Source organism: Nicotiana attenuata, chromosome 9 (genome assembly GCF_001879085.1).
Source record: "Nicotiana attenuata strain UT chromosome 9, NIATTr2, whole genome shotgun sequence".
NCBI classification, from domain to species: Eukaryota; Viridiplantae; Streptophyta; class Magnoliopsida; order Solanales; family Solanaceae; genus Nicotiana; species Nicotiana attenuata.
In genome coordinates, this window is record NC_031997.1 from 28,122,623 (window position 1) to 28,150,539 (window position 27,917).

At 39.7% G+C, this 27,917-nt stretch overlaps 1 protein-coding gene across 2 annotated transcripts in view; it reads right to left on the reverse strand.

Annotated features, from left to right (window-relative positions):
- Positions 1-4,307, reverse strand: part of LOC109232194 — a 29,005-nt gene extending 24,698 nt beyond the window's left edge. The window contains exons 1-4 of one of the 2 annotated variants that reach the window (XM_019397876.1): positions 3,959-4,307; positions 3,674-3,882; positions 3,521-3,595; positions 3,317-3,432 (exon numbers count right to left, since the gene is read on the reverse strand). In XM_019397876.1, coding sequence (XP_019253421.1) covers positions 3,317-3,432; positions 3,521-3,595; positions 3,674-3,808 — 326 coding nt within the window. In that variant the 5' untranslated portion in view covers positions 3,809-3,882; positions 3,959-4,307. Of the gene's footprint in view, positions 1-3,316; positions 3,433-3,520; positions 3,596-3,673; positions 3,883-3,954 lie in introns of both variants that reach the window. The other variant, XM_019397877.1, reaches the window with a different exon arrangement.

The window sequence follows — 27,917 nt, forward strand, 5'->3', positions numbered from 1 at the left end:
CTCCATCAACCTCCTAACAAGGTGAATAGCTTCTGTAGTCGAACGTCCCGGCATAAATCCAAATTGGTTCTTTGAAATCGACACAATCCTCCTCACCCTCAGCTCCACCACCCTCTCCCATACTTTCATAGTATGGCTCAGTAGCTTGATACCCTGATAGTTGTTGCAATTTTGTATATCACCCTTGTTCTTATACAGCAGGATCATTGTACTCCATCTCCATTCCTCGGGCTTCCTCTTTGTCCTAACAATGACATTAAATAACCTAGTGAGCCACTCCAAGCCCGCCCTACCCACGCACTTCCAGAACTCAACCGGTATTTCGTATGGCCCGGTCGCTCTTCCCCTACTCATTTTATGCATTGTCCCCTCTACCTCCCCAGCTCTTATATGCCTGCAATACCCAAAGTCTCGATGACTCTCGGAGTGTTCTTAGTCACCCAGCACAATGTTCCTAACCCCCTGTTCAAGAGTTTATGGAAGTATGTCTTCCATCTCCGTCGAATAAGGGCCTCATCTAACACTCTACCATCCTCGTCCTTGACGTACTTCACTTGATCCAGGTCACGAACCTTCTTTTCTCGCACCTTGGCTAACCTGTGCAATTTCTTATCTCCTCCTTTGCCTCCAAGTTCTTCATACAAGCATTCAAATGCGGCAGTATTAGTCGCGGTAAATGCGAACTTTGTTGCCTGCTTAGCCACCTTATTATGATTCATTGCCTCGTTTCAAGAATAACTAGATCTCTATCAGTAACGTCAGCACAAAATATAGGCAATAGGAAGCAAGAATAAAAGTCACCAAGCAAAAGTGGGGTGAGACTAAAATAATCTCATTAAGGAAATAACATCTTAAATGAAGCGGACAGAGGTAGATTGTTTTTCTATTTTGATAAGTTAAGGTATGAATCGACAAAGATGTTTCAATTACAGGGATAGGCTATTTGAACTAGGGGTGGGCATCGGTCGGTTCGGTTCGGTAATGAATATTATCGGTTTTGCCTATCGGTTATCGGTTACAAATATCATAACCCGATAACCAAACCGATAAGATATTGGTTATCGGTTATCGGTTAATCGGTGATCGATCATTATCGGTTCGGTTATCGGTTTACCCGATAAGATAAAACAACTAAAACAGTTTCGCAATGTATAAAACTGTTTCGCGATGTATAAAACAGTTTCGGTATAAAATTGTTTTGCTAAAACAGTTTTATAAGATTTTAAGAACTGTTTTGCTAAAACTCTTTTCAGAACTGTTCTATTTCTCAAGAATTTAAATTTACTGCAACATCCAATAAAATAAACACTAACCAAAGTTTCTATCTTTCATTCTTCAACCCAAAAAATATAAACAAAAATCCCAATATCAGTTAGTGGCGAAAAAACAGAATATCAGTCATATTTTCAGTTCGACACTTTCTGCAAATACAAGGGATCTAAATGAATAACAAATACAAGTGTCATCCACGATGCACTTGTTTATGATGCAATTTTTCTAAATGTCAAAAGAAAAAGTGAGAAGTTGAGTCACTGCCCTTCGACTGCTTTGAAGACTGAACAGCTTCATCAAATAGTTCTGCTAAGCAATAGAACTAATAGTTCTGCTAACAATAGAACAATAGAACTAAATCTGCAACAATAGAACAGAGTTCAACACTAATAGTTCAACACTTCAACTAATAGTTCAACACTACAATGTGACTGAAGAGTGAAGTGAAGATGCAACTGAAGAATCTGATGGATCTGAGAAATGAAGTGAAGATGCGACTAAAGAGTGAAAGAAAGAAGTTGAGAAATGCGACGGACGCCGGCCTAAGTCTTGACGGGCTGACTGGTGAGGGCGTGATGCGACTGACGCCGGCTTGAATCTTGACGGGCTGACTGCTGAGGGCGTGAGACGGAGAAACTGAGAAAGAATAGGAAAATCAAAGAGTGAACTATGAATTATGAAACCCTAGTATGTATATACTTAAGGGTAAACTAGTAAATTAGTTAATCCTTATTGGGTTATCGATTTTACCCAATAACAGAATTGCCAAACCGAGCCCGAACCGGTAACCCAGTAAAAAAAAAATTTTAACCCTTTATCGAATCGTTAACCCAATAACCCAATACCGATAACCCAATAAATAATTAACGGTTCGGGTTATCGGTTTTACCCGATATATGCCCACCCCTAATTTGAACCCCACCCTTTTAATAAGACATCTTTTTTAGTTGTGACCTAACTAAGACAAATTCAAAGTAGTTCTAGCATCCCGAACTAGAGTTCTGACCAGCTTGCTTACGCCTCTCCATTCATTAGGTTTCAGAAAATATTTAAAACTAGGTCTTTATCCTTTCATGTTTTAGGCAAGACATGGCACAGTTTCATCTGACCGAGGACATGACCCTTGATAGGAAGGTATGGAGGTCGAGGATTAGGATAGTAGAGTAGGTAGTCTAGAGTGTTCATAACAGTAGTATCGGCACACAGCCTCGCTTTCTGTTGGTAATAGGTTTCTGTTGTTTTATTTCATTGTTGATCACCTTACTATCTTATTATTTTTATTCTGCTTTTATATGGCTTTTTGGTACTGTCCCTTCTAGTCTATATTTTAATTAATGTGGTACTTATGCTTTCTTGAGCCGAGGGTCTATTGAGAACGGCCTCTCTATGCTCACAAGGTAGGGGTAAGGTCTGCGTACACACCATCCTCCCCAAACCCCACAATGTGGGATAATACTGGTATGTTGTTATTGTTGTAGGTCTTCATCCTTTATTCTGGGAGGGGGGATAGGTACTTCGTAAGGTCAACTGTTTCCAAATGACTTCCATAACAGTTTCTTAGAACAACTCTTATGTTTGCTTTCTCCAAAAGTTGTTTTATAACTCTGAACTCTTTTATATTCTCAAAAACGTAACAGCAGCAACAGTTTATCAGGAATAGATATAATGTGGATTTCCATCAGGTACATAACTCTTGATAACCAGTTGAGGTCTATCTTCAGCCCCTCTACAAAGGGAGAGGAATTTACTGAGGTTTCCGTTCTTTAAGTTCTAAATTCTTGTGTACCTTTTCTTTCATGGATAAATGGAACTTTATAGAACTGCACCATGGGGTTGCAAAAACCAACCAAGTAATTTAACAGACAGAAATAAAGAGCCTTTCTAGTTCAGTTGCAATAGAGAATGTTAAATCTAGCTTCTTCACTGTTGCCAAAACAACTTATAAAGCAATCATGTGATGATCCTCCTCTACACATAGATTTTAGAACATAAAGATAGAGAAGATCCAAATTTCTCCATATAGGTACATAAGTATCAAACTTACATGTGCTCCTTACATGAAGATAGCAGCTTCCTGTAGATGACGGTAACAACCTTCACTGAGCCAAGGTGCTCATTTCGCAAATCTTTGTAACACCTTTGCTCCAGGTATTCCGTAATCTGAATCACATTGATCAGAAATTAATTATTAAGGGAGACTCCTGACACCAAAAAAGCTTTCCAAAAAAGGTTAATATTATATTACTACCTTAGGGATGCGGAAAGGGTTTTTGGAAGCATACTCGCAAAGTTTGGCAATCTTTCTATCATTTGGCTCAGCATCCTGCAGAGAAGAAAATAATTAAGTAACAGCCAAAAATTGAGATACGGCTATACGTATAAGTCAACAAAATGGAGGGACCTGTGATTTGGGGAAAATCTCAGCAAGGAGCTTCTTGTAGCGTTTAACAGGCTGTCTAGACCTTGCGCGCAATGATGGGCAAAAGAAGCAGAGATTACCACATGCTGGCACTACTTTCCTTGACATAACCCCCATCCTTTCTTCTCCAAAAATTCTAATTTAACTTCTTTTCTTTCTTCAGGGTCCCTTCGTCCCTCAATAATCTTAAACTACAAGCATCATCATGAGATTAACAACACAAATCCAAGAAATGGAGCAAAAATCAAATAAACAACACCCACCCACCAATTTAATTCAGCACTTGAGATCTAGATCCACCCCAACGAGCTCATATGAATTGAACCTCCGTCTTCTTCTTCGGTTGCAAATTGGACGAACTTGTCAGGCAATAATTAATTGATTTAATAAGAAAATTAAAGTTTTCAAACAAAAATTAACATACTCTACGTCTTATTTTTAACCTGGGATTATTAAGTCAAAAAAAGGGGAGGGCAGAGGATGAGAACTCTCCCCCTTTGAGGTTTTTCTTTTCCAATTCGTGAAAACTAAAAAGTAGTGTAATTATTACGGCAAAGCAAAAATGAAAACTAACTATTCCAGCAAAACAGAGATTGGACAAATTATAGAATTTTATATTTTTCAAAAGTAATTTATTTTCTATGTCCAAACAAGGAATATCTATAAATACTGGGTGTCACCAACATACCTGTAACGGTCAGGTCCAGCCTGGACCAAGTTAACTGTTGTTTGAAATAATCAAATTTAATATTTTACTTTGGCAGAGAAGTTCAACTTGGACCAAATACTATAGATTTGCCACGCCCCAAAGGTAGAGGAGCGCGACATAGCACCCATTGCCTTAAAACAAGTGTATTCATGTTTCTTTTATTCTATCTCTTGTTTGACCATAATTTTTTGATTCTGTTATGAACAATAAAACAAGAACAAGAATATTGCGGAGAAAAGTAGGGAGAGAATTCTTATTGAATTTTGGAATAAATTACAATGGAATAGAACCCTCTATTTATAGGGAGAGTGTGACTTAGCCACCAAACAATGAACCCTAAAATCTCTTTAAATATAGACATTCACCATAAATACAATTCTATTTATAACACTCCCCCTTGAATGTGCCTCGTTAAAACCTTAACTAAAATAAAACCCAGTGGAAAAAAATTCTAGAGAAGGAAAAAGAGTACACATATCTAACAATACGCCTTTTGGTTTGCCTCGTTAAAAACCTTGGAAGGAATACCCAGTGGGACAAAACCTTGTAAGGGAAAAAGAGTACAACGCGTATTAACTCCCCCTGATGAGAGCATCAATTCGCATCCTTGAGCATTTGCATTCCAATCTTGTGCACCATCTTCAAAAGATCTTTGGTAGAGATTTGATGAACAAATCAGCCATATTAACTTGAATGAATATATTGCACCTTGAAATCATCATTCTTGATAGAGATGAATTGTCTTCATATGATCTTGTTGGAATCGTCAGTTCAATATCTTCACATAGAGGTGAAAAATCTTGCTATCATATTATCATGCCTATAGTTATAGCAAGAAACATTTGTGCACAAATTGCACTGAGGAAGTGGTACTTCAAGATCAAAAATTGTATATGCTTCAAGCAAATTAAATCCTTCATAGATTGTCATATAAGCCATCTAAAGAGACTTTAGATGCATATCAAGTTTTCATGCCATGCTAGACATATAAGATATCGAAAACTGATTGCACATATCATTGACTTTATACTTTCAAGTGTTTGAACTAAATGTTCAAAACTACATGTCTTTCATATGAAACCAATTCTATTCGAATTGTTTCTTCAGACTTAAGATCCTCATATATGTTTAGCGTTATTATAGATGTCGTCGACAAACATTATATATCGGTTCCAACCTCCTTATTTTCATATAGACATAACATAGAGATCTCTTCATTCATATATTCAGGTACCTGAATCTCTCATGAGATTTTATGAAGTGTTATGTCATGTGATCTTCTAGATCACTTGCCTTATATGATCATTTGCTCATCTTCTTTGTCAAGAAGTTTATTTGAAACCGATTTGTCTATACGTTTTAAGCGTACCATAGACTTTGTCCTTCTAGGACTTAATAGGAGCATTTGCAATGAGAATATAGTTACTTTCTTTGGGTCAGCAAATGCATTTAGCAGGCTTTGCAATATATTGCAAATGAATTATCCTTTTATGAACTTCAAGTTCTTATTCGAGGATCTAGATGTACAAATGATAATTCATTCCACGTAACTTTTTCTCAGATGTTATCATCTCTCCCCCTCATGTTAGAAAAACTAACATGCTTCCTCAACTTTGGGAACCCATCTTTGTGCGTTATGGTGTTAATCAAAATATACATCGCACATCAATAATAATAAGATGGAATTATTTGGTTCTTGACCCTGAACCACTTGTGAGGGGAGAATGTAATGTACTTTCGTATATAACGTATATCATATTGATATAGATAACTTTGTTCTCATAAGCAATAGTTTAGCTATTAAGTGGAGGCACTTAAAAAATCATTTTGCTAAACCAACTATGATGTAAACCAACTTATCAAGATTAACTTCTTGAACAGGAAATCTGAAAATTATGCTCGAAATTAAATTATTGAGCAAGTTACCTCGCACACACCGGCCAGGTTGCGGGTTAATAATAATCGCACATGTAACCATCTCATAGATGCATCTTATATGGTATACATGGCAGGTGAATGGGCCCATATTCACCATTGATATTTCCAGCATTCATGGGATTCAATCCCAATTTTAGTTGGTATATTAATTAATGAGAACGGACAACATAAGAGAATTCGTATAGAACTTTCTAGTTCTTTAATATTTACCCATGTGAATTCTCTATTATTTTTGCACATCATACTTAAATTGATATGGCTAAACCAATTATGCCAACTGAATAACTTATCAATATTGATAAACTTCAGATTTACACCATGACGTGTGCAATTATCAATAAACTCCAAGTTTATTATGATATGAGTTTTTATATCAATAAATATCCACTTTATTGTGGTATTCTTTTATTTGTGTAAAATAAATTGGAGAATAAAGCGGGTAACTTTTCACATACATATCACCCCGCTACAAGTTGTAGTAATAGAAGATATTAAATCTTTCCTTTATTTATAGTCTCAATATAATCAACCGCTTTCGCGTATACTTTGGAAACTGAATAAGTTTCTTTGAGACTCACTACAACACAATACCTTATTGGTAATCAATTGTGTTTCTCCAAAATAGTAATAATTGGCTCTTCCAGAGCTCTCAATTAATTTGATACTACCACATATTCATCAACATCCATATGGTGAATATCTCTTTTAAAGAGAAAGTTATACCATTATGGTTATGGTCAAAATTATATGCAAGATCTATTTCTTGCATTACCGTTGTCTTTTAATAATCACAATGCCAAAATATTTTGGCGTACAATAGATACGTGACCAATGACCATTCATGCCATAATAATGACATTATTTTCTTATATCATCTCAAACCTCCTTCTAGATGTGAGTGCGGTATATTCACTACCACTATCACGTTCATATTCTTTGAAGAATGAATATGTATTCATAAATAAGATGTTGTCACATTCACATCATGAATGAACCATAATCATCTATATGTGCTTTATAAAATCTCATGTCAAATCGATGACAAATATTATTTTCACAGAGTGAAGGATTATTTTGAGAATCCTTATTATTCTCATTATCATAATAATGACGATTATAATTTCGTCTATTGCCACGTCCACATCCATTGATACCTTCACGGTAATAATTTTGTCTTCTTTCAGACTTATCACATATTGCTATCACATTCTCTTAAGGGAATGAGAATGAAGCAAATTCAATGGGGCGGGTTTTCACTTCTTGTGCTCACGATCATACATGATTTTGACCATAGCAAGACATAGAAATTTTACCACTTCGGGCGGCTATAATTTCTTACAAACTCCATTAGAGTTGTAATCAAAATTTATTGTATTTGCTTGTATTTAAAATTAAATTATAGAATAAAAGAGAAAAATACGGTAAAATACTTACCTTAAATTCAGAATTTAATCATGAAGGAAATTCATAAAACAATTGACAATCATTATGATCAATCCCAAAGCTTCTACTAAATTGGTTAGAGTCTCGTGCTGATAACGTGTTATGAACAATAAAAGAAGAAGAAGAATATTGCGGAGAAAAGTAGGGAGAGAATTCTTATTGAATTTTGGGATGAATTACAATGGAATAGAACCCTCTATTTATAGGGAGAGGGTGACTTAGCCACCAAGCAATGAATCCTAGAATCTCTCTATATAGACATTCACCATAAATACAATTCTATTTATAACAGATTCATTTATTTATGAAGCATGATCTTGCTTCGTGAAAAAGAATCAAAAAAATTCAAGTTCTTAAAAACTGGTTCAAAATAATTTTTGGGTGAAAATTTCTCTTCCACTCACAAAACTTTAACTTCTTCAAATAAAATGCATCTCCAAAGTCCAAACACAACTTCAGCTTTCAAAAATTATTTTTCAACATAATTTTAAAAACTCTTTTTTCAAGCTTCAATTAAATCTACATCCAAACGCTAGCTTAGATTTGGACCATGCATGCCCCATGGTAAGAGAAATCTCAAAAGGGTTCAAAATTTATCAACGTTCACCATAAAAGATAATAATTCTTTAAAAAAGTACGTAATTTCATGAATACAATGACAACATTCCGCACATAATTACATTACCCACTTTATACTCGGAGCTTCTATGACAAAAACTACTTAAACGTATAAATGAACTAGAATCATGATGCCCGCCGAAACAAAAACGGGCTCACCATAATCAGCTGGATAAGAGGAATAGATGCACAACGAGTAGCCAAACAAAAGTACGCATATACATTGGCAATTTCTTCACATAGCATGGAACAAGACGTATAAAGAAAACATGGAGAGACAATATGCAAATTCAAAAGTTCAAAGCAATAACAATTTTATTTCATAAAGTATTTGAAAGTTTGAACATTAAACAAACCATACTACTAAGGGGAAGTCTATTAATTAATCACCGACATAATTACTAAAGGAGTCCGATATCGGCCCGTTCAACTAAGTCTTGTCATGTGGTTCGACATTCATATGCTAGCATTTCATTAATCCCAACCAAGGGAGACTATCTAATCGCTAAAACCAATAGCACGACCATAGTCCTATACCAGCACGTCTAGATTCGGTTATTGGGCACATTCGGCCAATACCTTCTCGGTTATGTAATAGAACTCCGAAAATATTTCATTTTATGTGGCACCTTTGTGTCACGTTCTTAGACTTAAACTAAGCGCACGTGCGTCACTTGATAATTTGTTCACGTTCTTGCACAACTTACTCACGATCTTGCTATGTCAAGTCAGCCTAAACTACTATATTCAAGATCGCCAAGGGAATGTTAGATAAGGAAGACAAGAGAAATTTTCCAAAGGACATTTTTTTATCGTCGAGAACTTGATTGTTTTGCTTGGTGAGTTACAAATGAATGCCCCTATTTGTACTAGTCACATAGGGGTAGTGTATAAATAATAATTATTTCACAAGTCCTTCCATATTTACAAACAAGTACACTCTCTATAATTTTTTACATGACTAGAACATTCTAAGGCTATCCAAAAGAGTCATCCTACCAAATCCATAAATATCTAGAGCTTTCCCAAGGAAACTCTCCATAGTTTTAGAATATTCCACCAAAAGCTAGTTTCAAACTTATGTAACCCTTACGCATGCCAAGTATATGTGTCAAATGGATCCTACGTAGCATGATAACATGGTGGATTATCACAGTTGGCTCTTTTACATTATTTGGCACCTATGGCTCTTAAATCATAATAAAATCTTTAATTTTAGGCTCAATAGCCAGCATTTAAAAAAAAAACATAACATCATATTCATTTGTAGTCTTAAAAATATAAATAATAATATCATCTTATGAAATATTGCATTTAAAATCATATCATTTAACGAAACATGCATAGTATACCAATTATGCACTAGCAATTTAGAAACCATTTAGTCCTACAACTAACATTTAGAAGAAATAAAATTTGGATAAAGGTTTTATGGAAGGATAACTCAATATTCTTTAGATACTTTTCTAGCTAACAATAGCTTCAACTGTCTAAGAACGTGTCAGTCGACTCAAATGACTTTTATCTATATAGACAAACTCATATCCATCAATACACCTTGCAATGATATCAATTAAGTTAACTACGTATGTCATACTTAGGTTCAATCTTACAACATTCTTAAAAATCCATGTTTCCATCACTGAAGGTCAATTCTTGAGTTCTAACTCTAAATTATTCATTATATGCGTTATGGAAATATAATTCCTTCATTAGAATCCTCAAACGATATTGTCTAGGGTAAAATTGGTTAGTGAAAGCCGGGCGAATAACTGAATGACACGTGAAACTAAAGACAAGTGGAACGTGAGTCAGCAAATAGCTGACACCGGATGTAAGCATGTAATCGGTGCTGAACAAATCACGAAGATAAAGTAGCCGACAACAAAGATTCAAAGCCTTGCCATCGGATAGCATTTAATGGGCAGCCGCATAGAGAATATCTGCATATATAGCCAACTGTTATGCATCCATCAATGACAGTTTTATTCTCATTCAAGAGGGGCTTGATCGGGGATCTTGTCTCCCTAAATAGGGCTATAAATACAAGGATTAGCATCCATATAGGTAGTAAATACTCAGCACATAAAAAACTATAGTCTACTTTCATATTACACTTAAGTTCTTGTACATTGCTCCCACTCTCGCCATCGGAAATGCTAAGTTCTTAGACAAGCTCGTAATCTTCTTTAATTTCATTTGAGAATCTTATTTTTGTTCTTATTTATATTTTTGGGTTAAATCAATTTTCTTGTCTATAAACAACGTTATAAATTCAATTGTACCATTTTACGGGTAAACAGTTTGGCGCGCACCGTGGGGCATAGACAATTCTAATTGCGTTGATCCATTCATTTGTTGCTAATAAATTTCGATTCCTTCCTTAGCAGAAGAAAGATCAGGTATGACAGCTAATGATGTCAACAATGTTTACAATGTTGGAGCATACGATGAACGGGAAGAAGCGTTCTGCAATGAATGGGATGAAACGACCCCATTTTGCGAAGGTCAGTATCCTCGGCATGTGCGGGGTCCAACCACTGATGATGTGGATGATGAGCATGTTGTTGAAACAATCAAAATCTTGAGAGAACAACAAAAGGCAATTATGGATCATCTCTCGAGGCAAGATTGGATGATGACGGAATTGAAGAAGGAGTTATCGGGTGCTTCCAATAATGCTATTGAAAGGGCCCTGGTTCCTCCCAGTGTTCCCATAAATCAAACGGCCCAAACAACCGCTAACGGCACTCCAAGGGAGGAGGTCGGCTTCGACGAGGCAGAGGCATATGTAGCGGATCAAGGAACAACAACTTAAATGACCCATTCAAAACCAAGCTCATGAGAGAGATGAATAAACGAATAGATCAGAATTGTCATGCACCAACCTGGGGAGGCCTTGCTGGCACCCGTTACCGTACTAGCCAGAGCAAACCACTCTGTAACTCATGATCGTTCGATGAGAACTAGAACATACGTAGGCTAATTTGGCTGAACTTATTCTTTCTATAAATATCATGGGCCAACATAGCCACAACTCACAAGGTATAATTATAAGTGGGCAAACACTGTATTAGCGAACAATCGTACATAAAACATGAATACACACGGGCCGTCAAGGCCTATGACATACTGTACATAATGAACCTGTGTGTACAAAACCTCTAAGAGTATTTGACATCAAAAGATGGTCGAGACAGTGCTCCAACCTGCCCAAAGGTATAAATACATAGGAAAATCCGATAACCTCTAGACTCGGTTGTACTCTAGAAGAAATGGGGCTTCGCCAATCCTCAGTTGGATATTAACTCCGTCTATGATAAGAGTGTCACGCCCCGACCTGGGGGAGCGCGACCGACGCTCAACTGAGATACCCCTGTCAAGCAAGCCTGTACAATGCCTTCTACCCAAAGTCACCCATGAATAAATAGAAGATATGTTTCGTTAATTGGATAATGAGAAGATCATGTGAACAACACCAATTCATTACCATTAGTTATGTCATTTATAAGTCTCAAGATACATAAACTTTCATAGTTTGAAGTGGGACATGTGATACAAATACAACATTACTAGTTTGACTTTCCCACACCAATGTACAACTCACACTATGTCTACGGAATCTCTAACGGATACAAAAGAGTACTATGATAGTGCCGACAACAAGGCCCCAGCACTCAATGTACACCCCACATTTTCGTATATAAAAGTACGCCATAAATAAATTGACGAAAGCTCGGAAATGAGATGTTATGTCCCATATTTGTTTTTTGTCCGTTAATGTTTCATCGTAAGTTAATCGACATAAGCTCGGGAATGAGATTATTTTGAGATTACAAGCGTTATGTTATTTCAAACAAGTAATGAGTAAATTCGTGAAGGTGAGAAGGTAGGCAAATCGAAAAAAATGAATTTTGTCGAAGTTTGATATTTTGGGATAAAATACGGCTCGAGCTCAAATACCCGTTATTTATGGAATAGTACAATACAAGGTACCACATGACCATGATATTAAGGTGTATAAGGTATATTAAAAAGTAGGTATTATTTTAAGTAAGTGAAGATAGCTCTTAATTATGTGGTTAATTATTGGGTAATGGGACATTACCTAGTTAATTAATAATTGTGGTTGATTTATTAAAGTATTTGGTTAAGTACCTAATGGCCTAATGTGGCAGCCATGCTTTGAAGGAAGGGTGACTATTTTGGTCTTGAAATTAGGTGGCAATGTAAGGCAATACTGGATTTAGACTAAAATATGTGGCCATATACATCACCATATAAACGAGCAAGCCACCAAACGAATAAAAGGGCTAATTCGTTATAGTTTCCTTTTCATTGTTGCGTCTGGTCTAGTCTACTAGACAATTTTCACTTTATCCTATCATTCTTTCAAGAATTTTATGTTTCCTTCTTTCATGTTTATTTGCTATTTGGTTCCTTTTGGACAAGAAAATAGTATTACGTCCAAGTCTTGCACATAGGATATTGCTATTTAAAACAATTGAAGCAGAAGCGAGATTAAGTTTAAAAAGAAAGCTTCATAGATCAGAAGCAGTATTTCGTTCATATTTTGCAGAAGCAGAAGCTTCGATTCGTTCAATTATTCAAGGAATAGGTATGTTCAAGGCTATCCCTTCTTTCTTTTGGCATGATCCATACGATACGAACGAAAAGTGTAAATGCACAAATTCCATGAATGACTATTCATAGAAGTATTAGAAATATCTATATTTTTGAATTTCCATGTGTCATAATATTTTATCATCTGTTCATGGGTCTCAGAAAAATACGAAAGTTGAAAAGAGTTTACTTTATGATATTACTCAAAGGCTGTCACGATCCGGATTTTCCACCATCGGGATCGTGATGGCACCTACTCGTGGTAGCTAGGCAAGCCAACTTATTTACCTTTTCATCACTAAACAATTATTTTAACAATTGATAGCATCAATATAGAACATGAAATTTACTAAGAATAATAGCGGAAGTCTGATTTATAAATCTGAATCAAAACGCGGAACATTTAATAATAGCCTCTACCCAAGATTTGGTGTCACATCACTCACGAACCACTAAGAATATACTAAATACAAAAGTCTGAAAGAAACATAGAAGCTGTCTGTCTCGAGACAAGGAGGCAACAGTCTAAAAGAGAACATAAAGAAGAGACGCCGGGCCTGCGGACGCCTGCAAGGCTACCTCGGTCTCGTGATAATGAAAGCCTGCTCCCGTACTAATGCTGCTGCTGCTCCTCAGAACCTGGACCTGTGCAAAAATGCACAGAAGCGTAGCATCAGCACAACCGACCCCATGTGCTGGTAAGTGTAGCCTAACCCCGGCGAAGTAGTGACGAGGCTAGACCGGACACCACATAAACCTGTGCAGTTATAAATATACAACGGAAACAAAATACCAAACATCTAGTAATATGGGAGGGGGAAACATGCTGTGGGGAGATAACAATAGTAACAGTAATTCCGAGTAACAAACTAAAGCAGCTTAGATTCACAATGAACAAGGAAAACAATACTCAATATAAACACATGGTATCAATAACTGTTGCGGCGTGCAACCCGGTCCACAATTTACCATTGCTGCGGCGTGCAACCCGATCACAGATACCACTGTTGCGTCGTGCAACCCGATCCACAAATACCACTGTTGCGGCGTGCAACCCGACCCACATCATTTATCATGTATCATTGTTGCGGCGCGCAACCCGATCCTCACATATTATTGTTGCGGCGTGCAACCCGATCCTCAATATCTTTGTTGCGGCGCGCAACCCGATCCACATCATTTAACAGTCTGACTCCCCAAACAACAGTCACGATTAAGAGGCATAAAAAAAATAAGTAAATATTTGACAAAAATCCCGGCAAGGCAAAGAAACCAACAAGTTCAACCAAACGTCCCGGCAAGGGAATAATCAACAACGCTTGCTCTTTCTTACTTTTCTTATCTTATAATCCACTCTACCATCTTGAGCCAACGCTCCACAGATTCAAGTCATTTCATATACTTTCAATATTCGTATCACAATTCGAGCCAATGCTCCTAGGATCAAATGATCATGTCACCGTTCACATGTTATTCACAACATATAGAAATCCTCCAATAAACACGGAGTTCACAACCAAGCCATGATAATCACATTATAAGGACTCACGGTCATGCTAGACACCAATGTATAGATACTTGTCACCATGCCTATACATCGTACTCGATCACATAGCAATTAGCAACAAGACTCAACTCCTATTCCCTCAAGCTAGGGTTAAACCAAACACTTACCTCAAAGCCTTGAAATCCACTTAATCCTCAACTATCGCTTTACCTCGCGGTTCCACCTCCAATTCGCTCGAATCTAATCACAAATTGTTCAATTACTTTAATAAACACTATATGAATCAATTTGAATGCATAAAAATGATTTTCCCAAGTTTTTCCCAAAAATTCCAAAAATGCCCCCGGGCCCACGTGGTTAAAACCCAAGGTTCGAACCAAAACCCGGTTACCCNCATACATTGCATTCATGTACATTGACACGTGACCAGATGGCGTTATATACGCGTAAATATATATATATATATATATATATATATATATATATATATATATATATATATATATATATATATATATATGTATATAGGATATGGGAAAGGTTATGGCGTTATATACGCACCACCACCTGATCAGCTGGTATATGATGATGATGTTGCCCACAGTGGCTGAAATATGATTCAAACGGCGTTATATATATATATATATATATATATATATATATGGGAAAGGTTATGGCGTTATATACGCACCGCTACCTGATCAGTTGGTATACGATGATGATTTGCCCATAGTGGCCGATATAATATGATGGGATGCCCTTAGAGGCTGATGATTTTATGAAACATGTACCTATGCACGACATGACATTCATACGCATATGCATGATGCTAAAAGTAATTTATGATTTACAAAGTTATTCAGACTTACAGGTTGAGTCATGTACTCTATATTTCTTCCATGTCTCTTATGTACTTATTTATGTGCCATACATACTCGGTACATTATTCGTACTGACATCTCTTTTGCTTGGGGACGCCGCGTTTTATGCCCGCAGGTCCCGATAGAAAGGTCGAGAGCCCTCCAAGTAGGCTATCAGCTCAGCGGAAGATGTTGGTGCGCTCCATTTTCTTCGGAGTTTCTTGTTTGGTTAGTATGATTTAGACGTGTATTGTTTGGTGTGGCGGGACTCTATCCCGACCTTTATGACATTTATGTACTCTTAGAGGCTCGTATACATATGTCGTATACGTGAAAGATTGTACGGCCTTGTCGGCCTATGTTTTGAGTTTATAAATGATTATGTTGGCCTATTAGGCCCGTATGTCACGTGTATATGATGATGTAATAAGAAATATACATTACTTTGGTACTCGGTCGAGTAAGGTACCGGGTGCCCGTCGCGGCCCATCGGTTTGGGTCGTGACAAAAGTGGTATCAGAGCAGTTCTGTCCTAGGGAGTCTACAAGCCGTGTCTAGTAGAGTCTTGTTTATGGGTGTGTCGTGCACCACACTTATAAGCGGGAGGCTATAGGGCATTTAGGATTGTCACTCTTTCTTCTTACTCTAGATCGTGTGGTAGAGCTCACTTATAAGAATTCAAATTTCAAAATTCTATTTTATTCGTAATAAGACGATACCTACATCCCGAAAGAAGGTTTAAAAGAGAGATAGTTGTGGAAGAGCTGAGTCAGAGGAGTTGGATTTTTGTATGATGCCTACGATAAGTAAATGTGAGGTCTTTGGCAGATCATGGGTGTACCGAAAGGTGTAAGTTTCCTGATAAGTCCTTAAGGCAAGAATACCTATCCACCTTAATAGTAAGAGACAATGAGAGATTCGGAAGATAAATACAAGTTTTAACAAGCAAAAGAAGCAAGATAAAGAAGGGTACGAGGTACCTAGTTAATAAAGATTACCATTATTTGTCATCCAGGATGGAAGATATAAGCATTTTGAGTTACCTTCAACAGTAACAGATGTACGTACAATCGTCTACACCTATATTAGTCATGCCCTATGGGAGCTAACGGATATGGTTTAAGAGAAGGATGGGATTGCAGGATCCGGCTGGGGTTAGAGTAACCCAAAATGATGGATGGATGGTTTGCGCTAATTTACTTTTCAGAAGGATATTAAAAAGGTGATAATAGATCTCCTTATGGGATACCTAGATGGTGCACTCTAAAATAGTACAGCTAGACATGAGTACTACAAAGACAGGCACTGGAAGCCTAAAAAGGATAAATATTATCTTAGTATGGCTCCCGTCCCTAGTAGAGAGATAATGCTAGGCAACCCAAAGAGCCAGTGGATGGTGCAAAGGGAAACTAAAAGCAAAAGAATATCTTGTTGAAGTTTTCAGAATAAAGTGATAGACAGAAATGTTCGCAGGAAATAAGAAGAGAGCTAATGAAGCATTAAGAGTAAGATGTGATACATGGATGACAACGATAGGCCAAAAAGATGACAGTATTCCAGAATCGATAGTCAAGTGAAGGAAAAGACGAGAAGTGACAGGCCTTGAGGTAACAAAAGAGTATAGGCCATAAAGTCATATCCTCACTTCGAGAAACAAGTTCGCGACGATAACGTGATTCGGAAGAAAAAGTTAGACCCCAGAGTAATAGAAGTCAGCATGGACTGGTGGAAAAAGATAAACTAAACATGAATTAGGGACTGAGTGATTTGATGGTGGTCGGCGTCATGAGAACTTCATATTGCGTTTCGGCGATAATAGAATGGACCACAGAGGAAGATTCATGAGAAACTCAGAGAATGGTTATTTAGGAAGACGCTTCCCCTAAAGCAAGCAATGTGAGCAAAGTTAAGCTTAAGGGATTGTATGTGCCAGTTACACTAAGTATCACCCTCGTGAGTGAGGAATGTTGTTATCCTTGGTACAGAAGGATTGCCGCAAGGCGAGTAAGGGTCATAGATGATGTGAAAGGACGCCAAAGATGAAGAGGTAACACATCTATAGGTACATCCTCGTGGCTTCAACTCTTAGTACTCCCCTAAAGGGGGGAATATGGAATGATGTGGTGTTAAGTCAGAATTAAGTGGTTCTAGTAGCTACGAAATGGTAAAGGAAGAATGCAATAAAAATAAAAAGGGATGAGATTGCACTATTCAAAGCCTACACATAGGCTACGATCCCAGAACATTATGCAAACACGACGTCAAGGAGAAGAAGTGAGACGTTCCTGCCCGGAATGTTATGGATAAATAAGGAGCCAGTGCGAGACATAAGTTAAGATAAAAGAAATAACCTAAGAAAGATTATGTGGAATATTTATGTGAGAATGAGCCAACGAGTAGTTAGCAGTTGATTAAGGAAGAGCCTAGTTACAGCTAGACAGGAGGTTATAGACGAATCAACAGATCGTGCAAGATAAACATAGTAAAACTAAATATAGTGATTCAGCTTCGCAGTAATGTTATTGTAATACTTGAAATATATTCAGATAGGAGTCAGGGTAGTTAAAAGTACCGTATGAATGTTACGGGAATAAAAGAGAGTGCCACTGGGGAGACAGTCAAAATATCAGTTCAGAAGCAATCCTACAAGCACAAGGGCATGGAGGTAAGCAACTACGGATAATTATAGGCAAGGAAGGACATCAAAATATCCATAATAAGCTCACAACTTTACAGGAATCAAGGGTTCTCCCTAAGTACTATAACGAAAGACTAGTTGAGGAAATAAGGAAGAAGGCTTCAACCTAAGCACAACGACCTAAAGAGGAAAGGGTCGTGTTACAACATTGTAAGCACTCCAAAGGAAAGTGGACCCTACAGTGGATAATGAACGGGAAGAAAAAATTAAAAGTAGTATTCGAAGGTCATATGAGTTGCACGAAAACTCTAGCATACGTGGGAACTAAGATAAGCTAAGTATGCACGCAACAAGGGGGCAGAGAGACCAGGAAAGGTAATAGCTTACATTGAAAGAAGCTAAGAAAGAACGAAAAAAATTATTCGATCAATGATCACGAGTTTGTAATGTTATGAACGCACTTAAGAGTTTGGAGTTTTATAGCTGCATCATATACAACCATAGAAGATTCTGGTATACGTTAAAAGAAAGAATTGAGCCAATGTCATAGATGAATGATTGAATTGTTAAAGGATTTTATCATAAATATCACTCAGCGCCTATGAAAGGCTAAAGTAATAACTAAATACCAGGAGCCGGAGGTCAGAAGATATCTTAAGCCTACATAGAGGTTGATCAGAAAGAAGAGGAGACTAAAGAGTTACATCGACTAAGAAAAATAGGAGGGACCAAGAGAATTATAGACCTCAGGATCACTCTTAAGTAGCAGAGGTATAAGAAAGATAGTACAATAGCCATATTTTATAATAGCTCTATGATGAATCCAACTGAAGATTACTGGCCTCATAAGAAGTCAGTACGAAGCTCCCACCGGATTGTGTATGCACCAGAGGTGTAAGAATTATAATAGAGCTTCAAGTTATGGACGTGGAAGGGAGGTCATGAAAGAGATAGAAGATACAATGCGAGATTTTAAGGTAAGTAAGGTAAAGGTAAACAACGTACGAGATACTCAAAGGCAGAATATGTGAATAGTCCATATTTCGGATAAAAGGCTAGAAGTGCTGGGATCCTACCGGGAATGATAGCTAGCGGCATCGTCGGCGGCATGTCTTCCAGCCTATGGTTTCTAAGTACTGAGACATCTAGTTAAGAGAGCAGAGAAGGGTTCGAGACGATATGATGTCTCGCTTGACGTTCCAGAATAACATAATTAAATCTATGGTGCAAGCAAGTTGAAGGAAAGTCGCGAGTAGTATAAATGGATATGCATAGGTCACAAGCTAAAGTATGGTAGAGCGATAAAGTTTTAAGAAGGCATGAGTAAGGATAAGAAAAGAGCAAGTAAGAAGGTGACGAAATGGATTAGTCCTCAAAATTAAGCCTATGAAAACAAGAAAGCTACTAGTTTCTCTATGTTATGAAAAGCTCAGTATAGCCTGAATGAACTCAAATGAGTCTGAGACTAATAACATTTAGAAAAGAAGGAATGCTACCCTGGTAGTAGAATAAGGGTGTAATTATGATGTTTGGGCCTTCGATTGAGTAATGATTTGAAGAGGATTTTATGAATTATACGGAATTAAAATACCCGCGTAAGGTGAATCACATTGGGATGCTATAAAATACGATTACTGCAGTACTATATCGCCCTAAAGTGGATCAGGAAAATCACTTCAAATGTTCCATAATGCATCGTAAGCCCTAGTGGTAATATATTACATAATAAGTTTCAAGTTATCAGTGGTAGCTTGTAGATCAATATTGAGGTGAATAAATAATTGATGGATAAAAGTTATAAAGTATGAGATGAGATTTGGCCATAAGATGAGCAGTAGTGAATAAGCATTAAAGAACGTAGATTTATACATATAGGATAAGCAACAGGAGTAACCTGGAGTTTGGTAGCATACCTCAGTAACAATGAATCAAGTAAGGGTTAAAGGTATAATATGGCCTACTTAGATATAGTAAAGCTAATGACGCCCAGAGGGACAACTTGTCATAATTTTGTATGAGATTGGCTAAAAGCCGGGGGAGAGAGGAGAGAAGAGTCGTATAAGTGCATTTACAAGGTCAAAATCCTACAGGCTGCATGACAAAAGGTAGCAATAGTTAAGAGATTGGAAGGATTTCCGAATACAAGTCATGATGTGAGAAAGAGGCCTAAAGGGGGGAATGCCCTAACTTTTGGGATTCATTCACAGAACAGTCTCCTAGATGGCAATATGAGAACTAAAGTATTCACAGCTATGGGTTATAAGCATGATGAGTGTATCAGTGAACATTCGAGGACGAATGTTCCAAAGGGGGGAATGATGTTACATCCCACATTTTCGTATATAAAAGTACGCCATAAATAAATTGACGAAAGCTCGAAAATGAGATGTTACGTCCCATATTTTTTTTGTCCATTAATGTTTCATCGTAAGTTAATCGACGTAAGCTTGGGAATGAGATTATTTTGAGATTACAAGCATTATGTTATTTTAAACAAGTAATGAGTAAATTCGTGAAGGTGAGAAGGTAGGCAAATCGAAGAAAATAAATTTTGTCGAAGTTTGATATTTTGGGATAAAATACGGCCCGAGCTCAAATACCCGTTATTTATGGACTAGTACAATACAAGGTACCACATGACCATGATATTAAGGTGTATAAGGTATATTAAAAAGTAGGTATTATTTTAAGTAAGTGAAGATAACTCTTAATTATGTGGTTAATTATTGAGTAATGGAACATTACCTAGTTAATTAATAATTGTCGTTGATTTATTAAAGTATTTGGTTAAGTACCTAATGGCCTAATGTGGCAGCCATGCTTTGAAGGAAGGGTGACTATTTTGGTCTTGAAATTAGGTGGCAATGTAAGGCAATACTGGATTTAGACAAAAATATGTGGCCATATACATCACCATATAAACGAGCAAGCCACCAAACGAATAAAAGGGCTAATTCGTTATAGTTTCCTTTTCATTGTTGCGTCTGGTCTAGTCTACTAGACAATTTTCACTTTATCCTATCATTCTTTCAAGAATTTTATGTTTCCTTCTTTCATGTTTATTTGCTATTTGGTTCCTTTTGGACAAGAAAATAGTATTACGTCCAAGTCTTGCACATAGGATATTGCTATTCAAAACAATTGAAGCAGAAGCGAGATTAAGTTTAAAAAGAAAGCTTCATAGATCAGAAGCAGTATTTCGTTCATATTTTGCAAAAGCAGAAGCTTTGATTCGTTCAATTATTCAAGGAACAGGTATGTTAAAGGCTATCCCTTCTTTCTTTTGGCATGATCCATACGATATGAACGAAAAGTGCAAATGCACAAATTCCATGAATGACTCTATTCATAGAAGTATTAGAAATATCTATGTTCTTGAATTTTCATGTGTCATAATATTTTATCATCTGTTCATGGGTCTCAGAAAAATACGAAAGTTGACAAGAGTTTACTTTATGATATTATTCAAAGGCAAAATGGTCTTATGACAATTCCGAAAGATTTTATTAACGTACTTTTCATACATTGCATTCATGTACATTGACACGTGACCAGATGGCGTTATATACGCGTAAATATATATATATATATATATATATATATATATATATATATATATATATATATANGATAAGCTAGGTGGCAATGCAAGTCTATAAGCCACCTCTTCTACTCGATCAAGAATCTCAAACGGGCCAATGTACCTAGGGCTAAGCTTGCCCTTCTTTCCGAACCTCATCACGCCCTTCATAGGCGACACCCGGAGCAATACCCGCTCACCAACCATAAAAGCTACATCTCGGACCTTACGGTCTGCATAACTCTTCTGCCTAGACTAAGCTGAACGAAGCCTCTCCTGAATGATCTTGACCTAATCTAAGGCCTCCCGAACTAAGTCTGTACCCAATAACCGAGCCTCTCCGGCTCAAACCATCCGACTGGAGACCGACATCGCCTACCATACAACGCCTCATATGGGGCCATCTGAATGCTGGACTGGTAGCCGTTATTGTAGGCGAACTCTGCTAAAGGCAAAGCTGGTCCCACGAGCCTCCAAAATCAATGACACAAGCTCGGAGCATATCCTCCAAAATCTGTATAGTCCGCTCGGACTGACCGTCCGTCTAAGGATGGAATGTTGTGCTCAACTGAACCTGGGTGCCCAACTCTTGCTGAACTGCTCTCCAGAAGCGCGAGGTAAACTGCGTACCCCGGTCCGAAATGATGGATACCGGCACACCATAAAGGCGGACAATCTCCCGGATATAAATCTCAGCTAACCTCTCGGATGAATAGGAGACTGCCACTGGAATGAAATGCGCTGACTTGGTCAGCCTATCAACAATGACCCAAATAGCATCAAACTTCTTCCGAGTCAACGGAAGTCCAGTAACGAAATCCATGGTAATCCTCTCCCACTTCCACTCGGGGAGCTCAATCCTCTGGAACAACCCACCGGGCCTCTGATGCTCATACTTGACCTGCTGACAGTTCAAACACCGAGCCACATACGCAACAATATCCTTCTTCATCCTACGCCACCAATAATGCTGTTGTAAGTCCTGATACATCTTCGCGGCGCCCGGGTGAATAGAATACCGAGAACTATGGGCCTCCGCTAAGATCAATTCTCGAATCCCATCAACATTGGGCACACAAACTCGCCCTTGAAATCTCAAAACACCATCATCATCTAAGGTCACCTTCGTGGCACCTCCACGCTGCACCGTGTCTCTCAGGACACACAAATGGGGATCATCAAACTGCCGGTCACGGATACGCTCCAATAGAGAAGAACGAGCGACCGTGCAAGCTAACACTCTGCTAGGCTCAGAAATATCTAATCTCACCAATCGATTGGCCAAAGCCTGAACATCTAAAGCAAGCGGTCTCTGGCTGACCGGGATATAAGCAAGACTACCCATGCTGGCGGACTTCCTACTCAACACATCGGCCACCACATTGGCCTTACCCGGGTGATACAAGATAGTAACATCATAATCTTTCAACAACTCCAACCACCTACTCTGCCTCACATTAAACTCCTTCTGCTTGAACAGGTACTGAAGGCTCTTGTGATCCGTGTACACCTCACACGTCACGCCATATAGATAATGCCTCCAAATCTTCAAAGCATGAACAATAGCTGCCAACTCTAGATCATGAACCGGATAATTCTTCTCGTGGATCTTCAACTGTCTCGAAGCATAGGCAATGACTTTGCCATCCTGCATCAATACTGCACCAAGCCCAACATGGGAAACATCACAATAGACTGTGTAAGGCCCTGAACCCGTGGGCAAAACCAATACCGGTGCCGTAGTCAGAGCTGTCTTGAGCTTCTGAAAGCTCGCCTCACACTCATCTGACCACCTGAACCGGGCACCCTTCTGGGTCAATCTGGTCATCGGGGCTGCAATAGAAGAAAATCCCTCCACGAACCGACGGTAATAACCTGCTAACCCCAAGAAACTCGAATCTCGGTCGCTGAAGCTGGTCGAGGCCAATTCTTGACTGCCTCAATCTTCTTCGGGTCCACTTGAATACCCTCTGCTGATACAATATGACCCAGAAATGCAACCGAACTCAACCAGAACTCGCACTTCGAAAACTTAGCATATAACTGACTATCCTTCAGAGTCTGGAGAACCACTCTGAGGTGCTGCTCGTGCTCTTCCTGGCTGCGGGAGTACACCAGAATATCATCAATAAAGACTATCACGAATAAGTCTAGATATGGCCTGAACACTCGGTTCATCAACTCCATAAATGCTGCTGGGGCATTGGTCAACCCAAATGACATGACTAAAAACTCATAGTGCCCATATCGAGTGCGGAATGCAGTCTTAGGGACATCAGACGCACTAATCCTCAGCTGATGGTAGCCAGATCTCAAGTCTATCTTTGAAAACACCTTTGCTCCCTGAAGCTGGTCAAACAAATCATCAATCCTCGGCAGTGGGTACTTGTTCTTTATCGTCACTTTGTTCAATTGCCGGTAATCAATACACATCCGCATCGAACCATCCTTCTTCTTCACGAATAACACCGGCGCACCCCAAGGAGAAACACTAGGCCTGATAAAACCCTTCTCTAGTAAATCCTTCAACTGGTCCTTTAACTCCTTTAACTCTGGCGGGGCCATGCGATATGGCAGAATAGAAATGGGCTGCGTGCCCAGAGCCAGATCAATACAGAAATCAATATCCCTGTCGGGCGGCATACCCGGCAGGTCTGAAGGGAAAACCTCGGGGAACTCTCGAACAACAGGAACAGAGTCAATAGAAGGAACCTCTGTGCTGGAGTCGCGAACATACGCCAGATAAGCTAAACACCCCTTCTCGACCATGCGTCGAGCCTTAACATATGAAATAACACTGCGGGTGGTATGACCTGGGGTCCCTCTCCACTCTAGTCGGGGCAATTCTGGCAAAGCCAAGGTCAAGGTCTTGGCGTGACAATCTAAGATAGCATGATACGGGGACAACCAGTCCATCCCCAATATGACGTCGAAATCCACCATATCTAAAAGCAATAAATCAACACGGGTCTCAAGACCCTCAAACACAACCACACAGGAACGATGCACCCGGTCGACTACTGTGGAGTCACCCACCGGTGTAGATACATAAACAGGAATGTCCAAAGCATAACTAGACATAGCCAGGTAGGGTGCAAAATAAGACGACACATACGACTATGTCGACCCAGGGTCAAATAGCACTGACACATCTCTATCACAAACCAGAATAGTACCTGTAATAACGGCATCTGACGACTCGACCTCTGGTCTGGCTGCAAAGCATAAAACAGGGGCTCAGCCCCACTTCCTTGAACCATGTCTCTGGGACGATCGGCTACCGGCTGACCCCTACCTCTGGCGGTCCGGCCTCCACCTCTACGGTCTCGACCTCCACCTCTATGATCCCTACCCCCACCCCTGGCTGGCTGGGCAGGCAGTGGGTCACCTGGTGCCTGAATTATGGGGCGAGGACCCTGCTGCTGCGACTGTGTACCCCTCAATCTCGGGCAAGCTCTCCTGATGTGACCATACTCACCACACTCATAACATCCCTCCGTACGATGAGACTGGCCCTAACGACCCGAATGACCTCCACGAAAACTCTGAAGAGGCTGTGCACTGATGGGAGCTGGCGGTGCACTGAGTGAGTGCTGATCGGAATAATGCCCACGAAAACCACGATCACCTGGGGCATCCTGCGAAACCTGGAGGGCTGACTGAAAGGGCCTGGAAGGCTGACCCCTATCATAAGAATCCCTGCCTCCAAATGAGGCACCACTGAATCGACCTGAGTGACGGGGTCTCTTGTCTGCCCTATGACCACCCCCCTGTGGCAGAACCATCTCGATCCTCCGGGCCACATTGGCCGCCTCCTGAAAAGTAATGTCACTACCCTCCTCTCTGGCCATCTGAAGATGAATAGGCTGGATCAAAACAATCAATAAATCTCCTCACCCTCTCCCTCTCAGTGAGGAGTATGACGAGGGCATGGCGAGCTAGATCGATAAACCGGGTCTCATACTGAGTGACCGTCATAGACCCCTGCTGGAGACGCTCAAACTGTCTCCGGTAAGCATCCCTCTGAGTAACGGGAAGAAACTTTTCTAGAAACAACTCTGAAAACTGATCCCAAGTCAAAGGCGGCGACCCTGCTGGTCTGGCTAAACAGTAATCCCTCCACCAAGTTTGGCGGATCCAGATAGACGAAAAGCCGCAAAATCAACTCCATTGAACTCCACAATGCCCATGTTTCGAAGAACCTCGTGGCAGCTATATAAGAAATCCTGGGGGTCCTCAGAAGAAGCTCCGCTGAATGTAGCACTGAAGAGCTTGGTGAACCTGTCCAGCCTCCACAAAGCATCTGCGGACATAGCCGCTCCATCACCGGCCTGTGCAACTATCCCCGGCTAAACTGCCGCAGCTGGCTGACCCGGTTGAATCTGAGTCTGGGGAGCTACCTGCTCCGGAGTACGTGCAGTAGGAGTCTGGGCTCCTCCTCCAGCCTGGGAAGTGGCTGGTGCTACAGGAAGCAATCCTTGCTCGGGTGACATTCTCCATGAGGCCAACCAACTGGACCAAGGCGTCCTGAAGAATTGGGGTAGCAATAAACCCCTCTGGGACCTGAGCTGGGCCCGCCGGAACTGTCTGGGCTGGGGCCGGAACCTCCTCGCCAAGGTCAACCTGATGCTCCGCCACTGGTGTTGCTACTGGTGGCTGGGCTCTGCCCCTACCTCGGCCCCTAGCATGGCCACGTCCCCTGCCCCTAGCGGGAGCTGCCTGGGGCTCGGACTGCTGATCGGTGGATGAGGAAACGCGTGTTCTCGCCATCTGCGAAAGAACATAGTAGAAATTCAATCAGCATTGAGAAACCAAATCGCACGACAAGAAAGAACAAATGAGAGATTTTTCCTAACTCAGTAGCCCTGGGGAGCGAGTACAGACGTCTCCGTACCGACCCCTCAGACTCTACTAAGTTTGTCCGTGAGTTGTGAGACCTATGTAACCTAGCGCTCTGATACCAACCTGTCACGAACCGGATTTCCCACCATCGGGATCGTGATGGCGCCTACTCGTGGTAGCTAGGCAAGCTAACTTATTTACCTTTTCATCACTAAACAATTATTTTAACAATTTATAGCATCAATATAGAACATGAAATTTACTAAGAATAATAACGGATGTCTGATTTATAAATCTGAATCAAAATGCGGAACAGTTAATAATAGCCTCTACCCAAGATTTGGTGTCACATCACTCACGAACCACTAAGAATATACTAAATACAAAGGTCTGAAAGAAACATAGAAGCTGTCTGTCTCGAGACAAGGAGGCAACAGTCTAAAAGAGAACATAAAGAAGAGACGCCAGGCCTGCGGACGCCTACAAGGCTACCTCGGTCTCGTGATAATGAAAGCCTGCTCCCGTACTAATGCTGCTGCTGCTCCTCAAAACCTGGACCTGTGCAAAAATGCACAGAAGCGTAGCATCAGCACAACCGACCCCATGTGCTGGTAAGTGTCTAGCCTAAACCCGACGAAGTAGTGACGAGGCTAGACCGGACACCACATAAACCTGTGCAATTATAAATATACAACTGAAACAAAATACCAAACAACTAGCAACATGGGAGGGGGAAACATGCTGTGGGGAGATAACAATAGTAACAGTAATTCCGAGTAACAAACTAAAGCAGCTTAGATTCACAATGAACAAGGAAAATAATACTCAATATAAACACATGGTATCAATAACTGTTGCGGCGTGCAACCCGGTCCACAATTTACCATTGCTGCGGCGTGCAACCCGATCCACAGATACCACTGTTGCGCCTTGCAACCCGATCCACAAATACCACTGTTGCGGCGTGCAACCCGACCCACATCATTTATCATGTATCATTGTTGCGGCGCGCAACCCGATCCTCACATATTATTGTTGCGGCGTGCAACCGATCCTCAATATCTTTGTTGCGGCGCGCAACCCGATCCACATCATTTAACAGTCTGACTCCCCAAACAACAGTCACGATTAAGAGGCATAAAAAAAAGCAAATATTTGACAAAAATCCCGGCAAGGGAAAGAAACCAACAAGTTCAACCAAACGTCCCGGCAAGGGAATAATCAACAACGCTTGCTCTTTCTTACTTTTCTTATCTTATAATCCACTTTACCATCTTGAGCCAATGCTCCACAAATTCAAGTCATTTCATATACTTTCAATATTCGTATCACAATTCGAGCCAATGTTCCTAGGATCAAATGATCATGTCACCGTTCACATGTTATTCACAACATATAGAAATCCTCCAATAAACACGGAGTTCACAACCAAGCCATGATAATCACATTATAAGGACTCACGGTCAGG